This window comes from Haemaphysalis longicornis, unplaced genomic scaffold, assembly GCF_048455015.1.
Source record: "Haemaphysalis longicornis isolate Haplotype H1 unplaced genomic scaffold, Haemaphysalis longicornis Haplotype H1 scaffold_1, whole genome shotgun sequence".
NCBI lineage: Eukaryota > Metazoa > Arthropoda > Arachnida > Ixodida > Ixodidae > Haemaphysalis > Haemaphysalis longicornis.
Genome location: NW_027526203.1, coordinates 156,787,658 through 156,802,704, shown reverse-complemented (window position 1 = coordinate 156,802,704; position 15,047 = coordinate 156,787,658). Strand labels below are relative to the sequence as shown.

Genomic DNA, 15,047 nt, shown 5'->3' with positions numbered 1-15,047 from the left:
ACCGCCGACAACATTCTAGAGGAATTAAATTTCCTTTCGCCTAAATTCTGTGCCGTTTCTATGGCGTTCGCTAAAAAAGCTTTGCTGGTCACACGTTTACGCAGGGCCGGAAAGGCGAGTTAATTTTTTTCACTGCGCAAGAAAGGAGGCACTCCAAGGGTCGGCCCTTTTTTTCCCGTTCTACAGATTTCCCTAGTCGCTTGGGACGCCTACAATGTCAGCGACCAGCTCGGCAGTGGTGCTAATAGCACGTTCAAGGTGGGCGTGTCGCATCGCTATTCCCCAAGCTACAGTTTCCTGTTGAAAGACCTTTCTCCCCTCCAAAACTACAACGTCAGCGTCCAGGCGTGCTCAAACACAGGATGCGGCAGCGCCGCTACAACGGCCTTCTCCACGGCGGCATCAAGTGAGCACTGCTGCTCGGCTTACGTTTGTTGCGGAGCTTTATAGACCTTGCTGCGTGTTCCGTAATGACACATCGATCACTATAATTACGTTTGAGTACAAAATCCAGGTACAAGTGCAAGTGCTGCCAACACACAATCCCCCCCACAAGCGCCCTCTTTCGTCTAGCGTAAGATAGTCACCACCTTCTTTCTGCAGATTCAAATGCAGGCGTATACGGTGAGGGCGTGCTGCGAGAGGTTTTCACTCATTTTGGGAAGCTATTCGAAACTTGGGCTGAATGAGAACTTGTCATCACCAATAGTGACACACGTGGTGGTATGAATGCTAGAAATTTTGAGATGTATTTTTCTGCGAATGCAATTATGTGGTGTTAAGAAAAATGCATGTCTTCGAAGGAAGGAAGGAAGGAAGAATGTAGAAGAAAGGCAGGAAAGTTAACCTGTCTAGAGCCTAGTTTGCTATCCTGCGCGTGGGAAAGGGGAAATGGGCAAAAAGAGAGAGGGAAAAAAGAGGAAAAGTTGGACCAGACACGTATGCCCAGCACTGAGGCACTGACAGTGATTGACACTGGAGGCTCTCAGTCTATAGCCTAGTGTTCAAGTTCGTCGCCCGTAGAAAACGTAATAGTTCCTTAGTCGCCTTCTGAGCGGATGACTGAGAAGGCCAGTGGCACACAATCTTCTCCTCCGAAAATGGCCGCCGAGAGTCCAGGTTCTTCAGCGCTGACGACAGCTTTTTTCTTTCAGCCGAGTAGCGTGGGCACTCGCATAAAACGTGGCGTATCGTCTCCGTTGTGTCTTCGAAAATTCTATAATAAACATGCAGCTCTACCACTTCCGGTTTGTTTCGCGTAAATGCAGTTCTTCTAGGCAAGGCGTCTGTGCGGTCCAGCTGGTCGCGTTTACATCATATCGTTGATGATTCTGCAACCGCCACTAGACGTCACTACTGTGACAATCATTTCTCCCTAGATTATAACTACCGCGGCGATCGCCGACCGCCTCCTTTCATCGAAGTTTCCTCTCGGCGTCACCGCGTCGTCTCCGCTCCTCGTAGAAAGCCTTACGTGGGAGCCGTTGCTGTACTTTATATGCGGCAATAGATAGAGTAGGGAATCACTTCTAATACGCAAGCATACTTTGCCCAGTACCCGAACGCCAACAGGGAAATGCTTTGCACCTGCACAAAACTGCGTAATTTGGATAAGATAGAACATAACAGCGTAATGCAGTTATTGCTGGATAAAGAAACCGAGGAAAACCAAAGATGGACAGCTGCAATGAAACGTAGGGAAAACGCGACCGATTGGGCGGCTATCGATAGCCAAACCCGGCAACAATGGTTCGTCGAAGCGAAAAGAATAAAAAAGTATGACTATTAAAAAAAACTGAAAATTAAGTAAACAAACCGCAAAGGTATTCCTTAACTAAGGCCCTCCCGGGAATAACTGGGGAACGAGGCAAGAGTATAAAAATGTCAGGAAGGTGTTTTTGATGCACAGCCCATCACTCTATGAAAAAGGGTAGAAACAGGGAGAAAATCGTGCGATTTCTCCACCAGTCAGATAATGAGGATAGATGCGACCGGAATGCTTGCGTACTATCTCACCTCTTTTTAAGAGATTTTCAGCGATAATAGCAGGTTGCCTGCTTTTTTTTCCCACAACAACCAACTCGTTGCGTATTTTTAATTAACCGGACGCTACTACCCTCAATTATACAATTGTGTTCAGCCGTGAATGTGCCGAAGGTTTTGACTGCGCTAAATAATGTTTACACGTTGGGACTGTGCCACCGGTTTCAGTACTTGAGAAAGTTGTCTGCTCACAAACACACCACATTTCCGTAGAGTGTGTTATGGATACAGTGCGTTTGCACGGCACACTCCAGCGTGTTGCTAGAACGGGGCTATCTGGCATATGGATTTCTCACGAAAAAGCGCGCATAGTAACACTTTTGTATTAGTAGGTCAGCCCTGAGTTGGGGGCGGACTTTTACGGTAGCAAGAGAACGCGAACCATGATGGTGAACTGTCATCAGTCATGAACGAAAATTTCACTTCCCGTCCAAGTCCCTGCAAGCGGCAACTGTGCTCATGTTTGTATCTATTTTTCTCTGCATTTAGGCCCACCTGTGCCGGAAATACTCAGCGCCGTTCCAACAGGGAGCGACTCCCTTGCGATTCGCGTCAATGTTCCCCATTCCGAAGGACTTCCTTACTTCGACGGCTTTCAAGTTCGCTACTGCGACGGGGACCTCGTTTGCCGTCAGATTTTCGTCAGTGACCGGGAGGTGGCGGTGAAAAACCTGAAGCAGGACACTTCGTACTTTGTCGAAGTGAGGACGGTGTTCAAGGTCGGCAGTGCGGTCGTCTTCGGTCCTCCGGCGAGTGTCACGGCGTGGACACGTAGCGAGGGTACGTATATGGGCCACTTGAGGATCCTTGACGGCTATTCTAGGCAAACCAACTTTTTTTTCATGAATGAATACAGCAACATGGATAAACGAAGTTAGAGCACAGAGGAGGTCCCGAAGTTAGCAACTGTCGAGGGAACCTCCACGAATAAATAGCTTTAGTACAACAATAACACAACAGGCAGTGAAAACATGCACTTAGTACGAAGTAAACAAAACATGGTTACAAATGTCTGAAAACAAGGCAAAAAATTCACTCATAGCATCACACGGCGTAGTGAGAACAAGACAGGAAATATAACGTGGTAAAATAAGAAACACAACGCGATAAAAGAGTTTAGTAAACATAAAGCTCGGGAAGTAAGTACCGCTTAAAAATTTGCGAAAGAAATGTAATGCGGAACACTACTTTACTTTATTTCAACGGGAATGTTGTTCCAGACGCATTCACCCGTATATTTTACAGTTAGTATCCCGTAATAGGTGCGCACTTTATGGAGAAGAGAGTTGTGACGAGATGAAAGCCGACTGATATTTTTGTTGACAGTATGTCTTGGAGATGGCCCTTCAATGCATAAATTGGGATATATAAGCCCGTACATCAATGTAGATTACTTTGAAGTGAATAATCGATTAAGCGGAAGTACAGGTAGGTTACGCAGAGGGACAACGAAGGAGATTAAAATGGAGAGAATTCAGTCAGCCGTAGCTCCGGATTGTTACAAGTAACTGTTGGGGGAGGGGAGTGTTACGGTGTTATTACAACCCACTAATGCACCTCCTAATCTAGCAGTTCTAAATCTCAAGTGCGTGCTATCAACAAATATCCTGCTCCCCCGTGTCTATTTCTCATTCCACACGGCCAAACGTAAGCGCCGACCATCTCATAGCAAATTCCACTGTGAGATTTTCTGAGGAATGTCCTGGTACCACATTACTGAAGATTGACTTTTCTCGCGTACTGGTATGATGTTACTGAAGGTATGCTTCACTCTCGCCTGGTCAAACGTCCGAACCCGAACAGTAAACCATCGCCAACTACTTTTAAGCACGCTAGATACCAAAGTGCCCGAGCCAGCTATTTTATGCAACTAGTGTATTTCCCCCGCCACTGCGTGCTAGCACATCACAAAGTGTTGGGGGGGGGGGTAAAAGTTTGAAAAGACCGCACTTCAATTGCTTAGTAATTTTTAGAACGACTAATTTGGTTCGTAAAACTGTTTCCGCAGCAGTGTGGACTGTGCCACATTTCTGGCTGTGACTCTATGTGGGATATTCCTCATCTCGAAGCCATGTTCAAAATTTTACCTTGCTTGTTTATCACCTTTTATTTTTCTCCTCCTTGTGTCCCCGCTACAACAAAAAACAGTCCCCCACATGCCCCAGCTGAACGAAACCTACTCTGCGAAGGGACCCCACGTCATCTTCCTCGGATGGGATTTTAACACTAGCTACGTCGATGAATTCCAGGTGAGTGAAATTATTATTCATATTTTACCAGGCCAATAAGAAAAGAAGTGAATTTATTTGCCATATTTTAAATACATGTTTTCCACGCAGCCTCGTGATATTAACAACTATGCTCAAGGAAGAACAAATAAAATGTCAAATTTTCCACTTCCACAGAGATATCACCGGCAGCCCACTCTTTGCCCACTCCAAAGGCTCAAGATCCCCTTGAGTTCATGGAGTGGGGAAGTACTGGTAGGAGCTGCCGTATCTGGGGCCCTACACTTCGGTTTCTCACTTCGGCTGCCTACTATCTCTTTAGCCCGTTTTTTCTGAACTCCCGCTATTTCTTGATGAATACACGCCTCTCTCTCTCTCTCTCTCTCTCTCTCTATATATATATATATATATATATATATATATATATATATATATATATATATATATAGTAAGGAAATGAGGGGCTCGTTGAGGAAATGCAGAAAGATAGGTCAGCAGTCTACAACGCCAAAGGAGGCATAGGGGTGTGGTTAGGCTCTTTTCTTTTTATTACGGTTAATGAACTAAACATTTTTTTTAATATACAGAAGAAAGAAAAACACGCGCCCAGAGTGGGGATCGAACCCACGCCTTTCGATTACATGTCGAATGCCTTACCAATTCGGCTATCTGGGCGACTGTGTTGTCCTTCGCTTTCTGGGCTATTTATATTTACTAGAAGTGTATCTGACACTTGAGGGTGGTAGCCAGCGCCACTCTGACTACACGGGGAGAAGGGGACCTTCTTTTCAACCCCCGGGGCGTGACTCCAACGTCTACAGCCTGTCATGAGCGGGTAACTGGCGGGAAGCCCTCTTATGCTACCTAGGCATCAAGGGTGCCAGAACCGAGACCCTCGCTAGGCTTTCGCAGAATAATATAGTAAGGAAATGAGGGGCTCGTTGAGGAAATGCAGAAAGATAGGTCAGCAGTCTACAACGCCAAAGGAGGCATAGGGGTGTGGTTAGGCTCTTTTCTTTTTTATTACGGTTAATGAACTAAACATTTTTTTTAATATACAGAAGAAAGAAAGAAAAAGGTCCCCACTCTGGGCGCGTGTTTTTCTTTCTTTCTTCTGTATATTAAAAAAAATGTTTAGCTCAAATAAAATGACGGTGTCTTCTCAGACGTCGGACGGGGTGGTTCCCTGGTTTCGGGACCCATATACGGCCAGCAGCTCCTGGCCCCTGGTCGCCAGCGCGAGCTGGATCGGCAGGGCGGGGCTGGACCGTAAGGTCTCCCATCGCTCATGGGGTGGGATAGTGGAGGGTGGAGGGGGGGTGGGGGGGATAGGGGACTTGAGTGAATTGCACTCCGTCAGGATGTGTGCGAGAGTGGCAGGAGAGAAGCCAGAGCTCAGGCGGTTAATTCCAAAATGCAGCGGATTGAGGGAGTCCTATACGTGGATGCGTCCCTCGTCAAGGGCAGCATCAAAGCAGCAGCGGTGGTAACCGACGGGGAACGGTTGATAAACAGCGCTGCAGTCAACACCAGAGAGTCAGCGACAGCAGAGGAAGTGGCCATAGCCCTGGCGCTCGTCCAACCGGGTGCCAGGGTGGTGGTCACCGACTCCAAAAGAGCATACGGCGGCTACAGGAAAGGGGTGATCTCCTCAGAGGCAGCCGCGATATTAACGAAGAACAGGGCGCCGGAGCGAGCCGTAGAGCTCGTATTGCTCACGTACAGATAGATTACCTCCGAGTATAGGGAGGATCGGCGCACCTTCCCCGAGCCGCACCGCACTCTGAGCAGGGAACAACAAACAATCATCAGGCGCATTCAGGCGGGTTCCCTTACACACCCAGTCCTGATGAAAAAATTCTACCCAGAAACCGAAGAGGACACTTGTCCATTTTGCCGAAATAGCATAGGCACTCTCGCACACATCCGCGCAAACCTCATAGCTTTTCGAGTATCAGACCAACTAGCCCGTCAACAAATATTGCTGGACAATCTCCCTATTGGGGGTACGCACCATGTGCGGTGGACAGCCTTATAGCTTGGAGACGACGCCGTAAGAGCTCTCGCCCCTGTGCTTGCGACTCAGGATCGGTCCGCCATCTTCGGAAGCCGCCCTAGAAACGCCCGCTCTGCATGGTTTCTTCAATCAGGCTCTTCGAGTAATAAATAGGTGCCGCTCTCCGGTCATCGCTCTACGCTTTGCGCCTGCGTCCATCGGGGCGTAACTATATACAGTATTTTCGCGATTCTAAGCACCCCCACTCCTAGTTTCAGAAAGAAGAAATTGGAAAAAAAAAGTTTACACGCGAATCTATGCATCCCCTTTTATGCGAGGGAACGCGCCGCCAACCGCGCCTTCTCGCCCTGTTCTTTTGCTTTTCACTGCACTTGAGTGATTTAAAAGAAATGTTTCATAAAACAAAATACAACCTGCTGTGAGATACTCAGAGCAGCGACTCAAGCGGTGCTACACACTCGAGTGGTAGTGAGACTGACTGAGTATCAGACGGAAGAGGTGAGTTCGCTGTCTCTGCCTACTTTTTAAAAATTTTTGCTGCATATAACATCGTTCCGTGCACCTGTCTCGTCTTGCTACGGTCGCGAAAAGTGTGCGTGTATGTGGGGGGAGGTCATTTTGGATTTTTCGAATCTAAGCACCCCTCCTCACTTTGGGCATTGCGTTCGTGGAAAAAAAGGGAGGCTTAGAATCGAATGAATACGGTAGTATATACGGGACGAGGGATTCCGTAAGGATGCATGTCATAGTTGCAGTTTGATCAAGGTGTCGAACCGGAACCGAACCGCACCGAAAACCGGAACCGAACAGGGTTTTTTTAGCCCGCTGAACCCGAACCGGAACTGAACCGAAAAACTAAATAATGTAGGGGTGTGCGAATATTCGAAAAATTCGAATATTACTCGAATATTAATTATGTTATATTCGTATTCACTTCGCAAACTATGTATTCGAAAGATTTGGAACCCGCCGCGGTGGCTCAGTGGCTAAGGCGTTGCGCTGCTGAGCACGAGGTCGCGGGTTCGATTCCCGGCCGCGGCGGCCACTTTTCTGATGGAGGTAAAGAGCAGAAACGCCCGTGTGTACGAGATTTCGGCGCACGTTAAAGATCCCCAGGTGGTCAGAATTAATGCGGAGCTCTCCACTACGGCAGCCCCTCATCGCCTGCGCTGCGTCGGCGCGTTAAACCCCACAATCAATCAAAGATTTGGAATATTCGAAATGGGTTGAATAATCGGCTATTCTCGAATATTTCGATTGATTAGTTTAATGGGGGGACGCGGCTTTCAACTTCGGGGAAAATGGCCAAAACATCGTTTTTTTTTAAAGCAACATATCCGGTTTCTATTAGGCCGGCAGTCTATAACGCCAAAGGAGGTACAGGGGAAGTATTAGACTTTTTTTTCTACGATTAGTGAAGCGACATTTTTGTTAATGGTTTGTAAAGGAAAGAAAGTGAAGAAAAACATGCGTCCGGAGTGGGGACCAAGCCCACGCTTTCCGATTAGATCTCGGATGCCTTATCACTTAGGCTTATTGGGCGACTGTGTTCTCCTTCACCTTCTGGGGTATTTATATTTACTACAACTGTATCTGACGCTTGAGGGTGGTAGCCAGCATTAATCTGACCGCACGGGGTGAAGGGGACCCCCTTTTTAGCGAGGGCCTCTGTTCTGACAGCCTTGATTGGAAAAGGTAGTATAAGAGGGTTCCCCGTCAGTTGACTGCTCATGATAGGCCGTAGACGCACTAGTCCCTGCCCGGGGGTCACGGCAGTCTTGCTGGGGTTAACAATTACTTCTTGAACGTAGTGATGGTCTTTGGGAGCGAGGCGCGTCGAAAGCGATTCTGCGCATTGTTCGGCGTCTTCCAATGCACGCAGGTAAATATGGACAACCAAGCATGGGGCACGTGTACGACGGGCCCCGTGGCCTGCGACGTGACATTCCACTCCGCCTCGCCGCATGAGAACCGGGTCTTTCTGAGACTGCACGACTTAGAGCCATTCACAAACTACGACGTGGCTGTGCGTGGCTGCAGTAAACATGGATGCGGCCCGGAGGCCTGGGCTTACGTCCGCACCGAGGTCTCAGGTATATTTCGCCGGTTTCAAACTGCAGTCGGTTTCCATTCCTGCAGTACGGGTGGCAGCAAGCGAGGGAGTATGTGGTATTCGGCTGCATTTTGGTTGGAATTGGTGTTCCTTTTGCCTGAATTGTGACTCCACCGAAGAGTCGAAGCTTGAGCCGGTTGGTATATAACTTTCATAGCAGAGGGCAGCACAATGAACGGGACAAAGCGAAGGCGAGACAAAAAAAGCGCTTGTGTTTGTCTCGTCTTCGCTTATTGCGCTGCCCTCTACTGTGAAAGTGACTCCAGCTTGGTGAATTTCTATACAATGATTGGTGATAAACGCACCCCTGTTTTTAGAGTAAAAGAATAGATCACTTTGCATACATTTCCATTTGTAGAGTGATCTCCCCAAAGAGATTTTGGCGTCAGATTCGAGCCGTCGGTTGGAACAGGGGTTGCTTTAATCCATATAAAATGTGTGCAGGGAAAGTGCCTGCCTCTGTAACTTCCATGGAACGTTTTAGGGGCGAACCCCATTAGGAACTCTGCTTGTCGGAGTCTCCTGTCGTCGTCGTCTCATGTAGTTACGGTACTAAAACACCGGGACACTCGTTTTCCAACGCCTCGCGCTTGAACGTAACGCGTGCTAAAAGAAAAGTGCAACATAGATAAAACCGGTTCAAAATAAACTAACATAATTTAAATATTTGTCGAGCGCTCCCTAACAGCTTGAACTATCATCAAGCACAAGCAGGAGCTATTTGTATACTGATTATAATTTGTGTTACGCTCAGGTATCCATCGGATCTTGACGCTAGGCCTGATCGGGTCGGGTTGTTGGTCGAAGCAAGAAAAGGCATACTTACCTAGGTTGGGGCCTCGGTAATTGTTGAGCACGAGCCCCCAAGGCGAGGCGCAGGCAATGCACTGCGCTCGCGTTGACCCCTGCCACTACCGCAAACTAGGGCAGATGGGGCATCAAACTGCTTAAGTCCGGTTTAACGCAACAGAGGGCACCACAGCCTCAGCAAGCGCACGAATTCTCCTTCCACCGGCGCCCAATCAGTGCGCGCCGTGCGGCCAGAGCGAGACTTGCAATCTTTGAATGCACTAACACACTGCATGCTTCGCCCCTCACCAAGTTTCACGTTAGTGGAGATGGCCCGGGATTTTTTAGTGTTCACTTGGGGAATTTACGCTAACAATTCGCGTTAAAAGTCATTTCTGTTTCCTACTGGACATTTAGGCTTCGTGGCTAGGTTGCCTACTCATCTCACCTAATATTATCTGGAGTAGTAGAGTTGCCACCAGGAGATTCGAGCGAAGTCCGTATGTAAATGTTGGCAGAGGATGAGTTTGTGGGCAGATATGCTATGCACTGAACGTGCTCCGGGTAAATTTTAATGCTCCCAGATGAATTTTAATTCTTTTTATTAGTACGTTTGTTCGAGGTATTTTTTATATTCTATGTGACTCGGTAGCAGGCGTACAAAAATGCACAAAAACGAAGCCCGCGTAACCACTTAACCCGAATGTTTGCAGCTCTCGTCCCACTCAGTACAAGCATTACGCATTACAGACCAAACCGCACACTTTGCCATCGAAAGTTTTCGGGCGAGCAAGCGTACAGAATGCTTACGCGCGGGCCTCAAAGAGTACCGTGCTTCTCAAGCTGTTTTCACACAGCTGGAAGCCGCCGATCGAAGCCTTTTACTGCGCATAAATCGCCAGGGTGGGCTTTTTAGGCACGCTTCCACATCGTTTCCTCTTATACTTGCCCACTTAAACGCCTGACATTTGCGCGGGAGGTTCCAACACGATTAGCAACAAGATACTCCGCCGCGGCGGCCCGCTGCGAGATAACGGTAGAGCAGCGCGCGCCGCCGTGAGTTCGCTGATCACAAGATCAGTTCCTGAGACGCAGGAGCTATTTGCTGTGAAGACTGCAGTTCGCGCTGGGCGAAAATTTCTCATTAAGGATTATATTAATCCTTAGTGTTTTTTTTCACGTTGTTGCCTTTTTGAGCTCCCCATTAACATCTAAGAGTAGCCTGTTTATTGTGCATTTTAAGTACCCTGGTTACTAGGCGTCGCATTCCTGCGATTTGTTGTGAGAAAACTTCTCAACCGTGATATGGCGGTTATTGACGTTTGAAAAGTGGTGGAAGGAGCTGCCGACCCCGTGATGAGCTCTTCACTAGGGCGAGAAGCAGTTCGGAACGCCTTTTCGGCAGAAGCAGGCCTGAAGCAGTAGCTTTTGTGAGTTAAGCGTGGTCTTTGCTATAGAAGTGAGAATCTACTTTCTAATTGAAGCGCATGTGGTTGTTGCGCACCTCAGTGCTCGGAATAGTACAAAAAATTAAGTTCCATAGTTTAATTTATGTGTTACAATTTTGGCCATGAAATAAAGACTGGCGTTGCTTCTCATGGAAACTGGCATAACCCACTTCAACTTCGTTTCCTGCAGCCTATCTTTTTTTTTTAAATACTTGGTGCTCGTTAGTTAGGGCCCAATTGTGTGTTCGAGCGAGCTAGCTCTTGATATTGTGCGGCATTACTGACCCCTTGAATGGAAGGCCCAGCCCAGCAACATTTTCCAGAGTTAGGTGCTCGGCTGACCTCTGTGCGTGGTGGCGAAATCGAGAAGCAGCCCGGGCGCTGTCCGTGACCTGTTTGCAGAGCCGAGTGAGCCCGTGGGGTTGAGGGCCGAGCGAGCCGGCAACGGAGAGATTTATCTCGAGTGGAACAAGCCTCGCCTTCCTGCCGGTCCGCTCACTGGCTACATGGTGACGTGGGCATGCCCTGGACAAGGCAACACCACCACTGCGGTGCCCAGCACCACGATCGTGATAACTGGTACGAAATATACGTTGCTCGAAAGTTCCCCAGATGAGAAGACGCGAGAATCACTTCTGTTTAAGTTGGGAAGAGTTGTTTTTGTTGTTGAATGACTTTCTCCAGCCTGGTGATGTGGGAGTGGTCCCTCAGTTGAGGAGACCACGGGAAGGCCGTGCTGTCTCAGTCCTGGAGAGCAGTATTTGCTGGGCATCTAAGGCAACACTGGTGGTCAGGTTCCCCCACAGCTCATGGAGGCAAAGGGGAGTGGGTAAAGATTGGAGGGTTGGGTTAAATGCGCTCCCCAAGATTATATAGACGAGGATACGTGGGCGAGGGTACAATTGGTTTGAATATATCTTTCGTTACAAAACTGTGCTTGTAATTATTCCACTGTCAGTATGTGTATCGTTTGACAAGTTATGTATTTTTATGTATGGCTTCAGAATAACATATTTTGTATTTTTGCTTCGTATAGTTAGAGGGCTGTCAGAAAAAACAGCAATATATCAAAGTGCGGTGACGTCACTACGTGGTTTCAATTCTATTGGGTACTTTTGCACTCGGAGTAGCATACGCAACCGTAATCTTTATCGGTATGGCCAGTCCCCCTGAGTAGGCATGTTCCTGCCGTCTTAATGATGATAGGTTTGTGCTGACATCGCCATGGACATTTACTTGGATGATAGAGCTATACTGCTCCGCAGCAAAAATGATAAACTTTTCTCTGATTGTAGGCCGCATTTAGGCTTTATGAAATTGCAAAAGCGCCAATATTGACGACTTCTCCTACTCCTCAAAAATCTGCATTTCAGTACAAATGATCCTTGACAGGGTTTGCGGATAAGTATATTGGCGCTCCAACACACTTAAACGCCAAGATCAAATTTCCTGTATGTGTTCAAACTGCAACGTGGTTCCAAACGTTTAGAACACTTGCGCTGCGTAGCATTTTGAGCACAAAATTATGCTTGAGGGGCAGTGAAGCAGACATGATTCCAGGGTTTTAATTACTCTTCGACCTCATAGTTACTGACAGGTCCTGGTAAATGTGATGTCCATCTCGATGCCCGCTCCCCTCTATCAGGGAGAGGGGGACTTTATATATGTGCGTAAGTATTGCGTAAAATTTCGTTTTGCCAGAACCCTTGAGTTTTCGCTCGCACTGCGCAGTATGCCCCTATTTCGGCTCCCTGAATATTTATAGCCTTTCGGGGTATTTTTTGCAGATCTCACCAGAGCAGCGAGTTCATGCAGCTTCAGCGTTGCTGCGTACAACGATCTTGAAAACGGCAACAGTGTCGTTGGAAAAGCTGCTCAAACGTTTTTGAAATAAATCTCGCTGCCAGTAACGGTATTCAAGTCAATGTCGAACACTTCATGATGGTGATGGCTGCACTATTAACAACTTTCAAATAAAAGCCAATCACACAGTCTGAAATATGACGCTCCTGAAATTCTCTGCGGCATGTGAACCGAACCAGGCGAATCAGCAGTCTAAAACGCCCGTGTGTACGAGATTTCGGCGCATGTTAATAATCCCTAAATGGTCTGAATTAATCCGGAGCCCTCCACTACGGCGCGCCTGATCGCCTGAGTTGCGTCGGCGCGTTAAGCCCTACAATCAATCAATCAATCAATCAATCAATCAATCAATCAATCAATCAATCAATCAATCAATCAATCAATCAATCAATCAATCAAATCAGCAGTCTGGGTTAGCCTAAAGATTTGGTTGAAGGGGAAACACCGGCTGCACGACATTGACAGCAATTAGTGTAAAAGAAATATCGCGACCTTCTATGCGCCCTCGTGGCGAAGGCAGTGCTAAGGTACTATGCCTAGTTCTGCAATTTTAAGTTAATGCATTTTATTTATATCCACCATTCGAATCGTTCCTCCGATACTGCTTGATAAAAGTTACCACCTCACCGTATATTCACATCTGACAGGAGGAGGAGGAGGAATAAACGTCCCTATAAAGCAGTTCGCGTTCGGGAAGAGTCCTTATTCCAGGACCCCTTGAGACCGGCCGGCTTCTTGAGCCCTCTTCACCAGCCAAAGCTGGTCATCAGGGTCCGAGCTGGACAGTGCTCTCTACCAGTGCTCCGGGGAGGAGAAGGGCAGGGGTGTAGGTTGTGGTTCTTCTCGCAGCCACACACAATGCGGTAAAGCGTGCCCGGATCCTCACAGAAGCGGCATTCCGAGGAGTAGAGGGTGGGGGCCAGAATGTGGGCTCTAGTTGGGTGGGGAAAGGTGTTGGTTTGGATGCATCGAAGGTGGTGTTCTTGCTCTTTTGTGAGGTTTTTGTGTGGAGGAGGGTACATTGTTCGCTGCAGGCGGTAGTGCTGCGTGATTTCTGTCTATGACAAAAGGGGACAGACACGCCACTGCTCGCCGAACTCCTGACTAGCCCGGTGTGTCAAATCTCGGGCATGCTGGTGGGCAGCTTCGTTGCCGGAGACGTCGGCATGGGCGGGAGCCCAAATAATCCTTACACGGGGTTGTGGAGGATGCTGCAGTAGAATTTGTGTGGCGCAGGGTAAGAGGAAGCCGCTCGAGAATGTTCTGCATGCTTGTTGCCAATCCGTAATGATGAGCTGTGCAGGGGTTTTAACAATTGCTAGGGCTATGGCCACTTCTTCTGCCTGTAGTGCATGGGTGGTAGGAATTGATGCACTTGTGAGGAGGGCTTGAGCTGTAGCAGAGTCCTTCAATTTTTTATTGAAGGACTCTGGCTTTAGTCACAACAGCGGTCGTAGCTCTCCCCCCGGGATAGGATGCTGCGTCCGTGTATACTGTGGTGGAGTTTTGGCCGTACCGTTTGAAGATTGCTTTCGCTCTGGCATCGCTGCGATCCTGGTGGTGTGTTGGATGCATGTTCCGGGGCAGTGGGGCCACATCAATAAATTGGCGAATCACATGCGGAAGCTGAGTCGCATCGGCCTGTGGGTGTTGAATCGGTGAGCGCAGGCATAGCTGGTTCAGAATTGTTCTGCCGGTGGAGGTGGAACTCAGACGTAATAATTGGTTCATGTGATGAGCTTCGAGGAATTCATCCAAGGTATTACAAACTCCCAAGTGTAGTAGTTTCTGTGTCGAGGTGCTGACAGGTAGTCCCAACGCCAGCTTGTATGCCTTGCGTATGATAGTCTCTACCTTGTCCTTTTCAGCCTTCGAGAGCACAGCGTAGGGGATGCGTAAGTAATCCTAGAGATGACAAAGGCTTCGACTAGCCTTGGCACACCCGCCTCTCGCATACCTCTCGTTTTTGTGCTGACCCTGCGGATCATGTGGGAGACTTGCTCCGTGGTGTGCTTAAGTCGGGCCAGCAGTTTGGTATTGGAGCGATCCGCTTGTAGAAGCATGCCTAAGATTCTCACCTGCTGAGTTGGAACAATTGGGTGGCCATCCACTTCTAGGAAGGTGATTGGCGACCCGGGAGGGAGTTTTTTACCTGGTGACACGATAAGCAGCTCAGATTTTTGCGGCGCACACGCTAGGCCACATTGTCGTGCGTATTCACAGACAATGTCGGCTGCCTGTTGTAGGTGGGTCTCCATTCCCTCAGTGACCCATGAGTGGCCCATATGGTGATGTCATCCGCATATAATCCATGGCGTATGCCTGGTATGGCATCCAGGAGCGGAGGGAGGCCTACGAGGGCTACATTAAACAACAAGGGGGAAAGGACCGCACCGTGGGGTGTGCCCTTGTTGCCGAGAGAAATTGTATTGGACTTTAAACCTGCCACCATCAGAATGGCTTTTCGGCCGTCGAGGAAGTCTCGAATGTATTTGTAGGTACGTTCCCAGCAGTTAAGGCCATTCAGTTGTTTAAGTATGGCCGTA

The 15,047-nt window shown here is 48.2% G+C and overlaps 1 protein-coding gene and 1 non-coding gene across 2 annotated transcripts in view; one reads left to right on the top strand and one right to left on the bottom strand.

The window, feature by feature from the left end:
- Window positions 1-12,578, top strand: part of LOC144166811 (phosphatidylinositol phosphatase PTPRQ-like) — a 45,575-nt gene extending 32,997 nt beyond the window's left edge. Inside the window, exons 6-11 of the mRNA XM_077696303.1 lie at window positions 187-406; window positions 2,533-2,823; window positions 4,192-4,292; window positions 8,171-8,381; window positions 11,041-11,217; window positions 12,426-12,578. Of these exons, the coding sequence (XP_077552429.1) occupies window positions 187-406; window positions 2,533-2,823; window positions 4,192-4,292; window positions 8,171-8,381; window positions 11,041-11,217; window positions 12,426-12,532 (1,107 nt within the window). The 3' untranslated portion in view covers window positions 12,533-12,578. The remainder of the gene's footprint in view (window positions 1-186; window positions 407-2,532; window positions 2,824-4,191; window positions 4,293-8,170; window positions 8,382-11,040; window positions 11,218-12,425) is intronic.
- On the bottom strand, window positions 4,875-4,946 carry Trnat-ugu (transfer RNA threonine (anticodon UGU)). The gene has a single exon. It is a non-coding gene; the product is annotated as a tRNA-Thr (tRNA).
- Window positions 12,579-15,047: the final 2,469 nt, after the last annotated feature.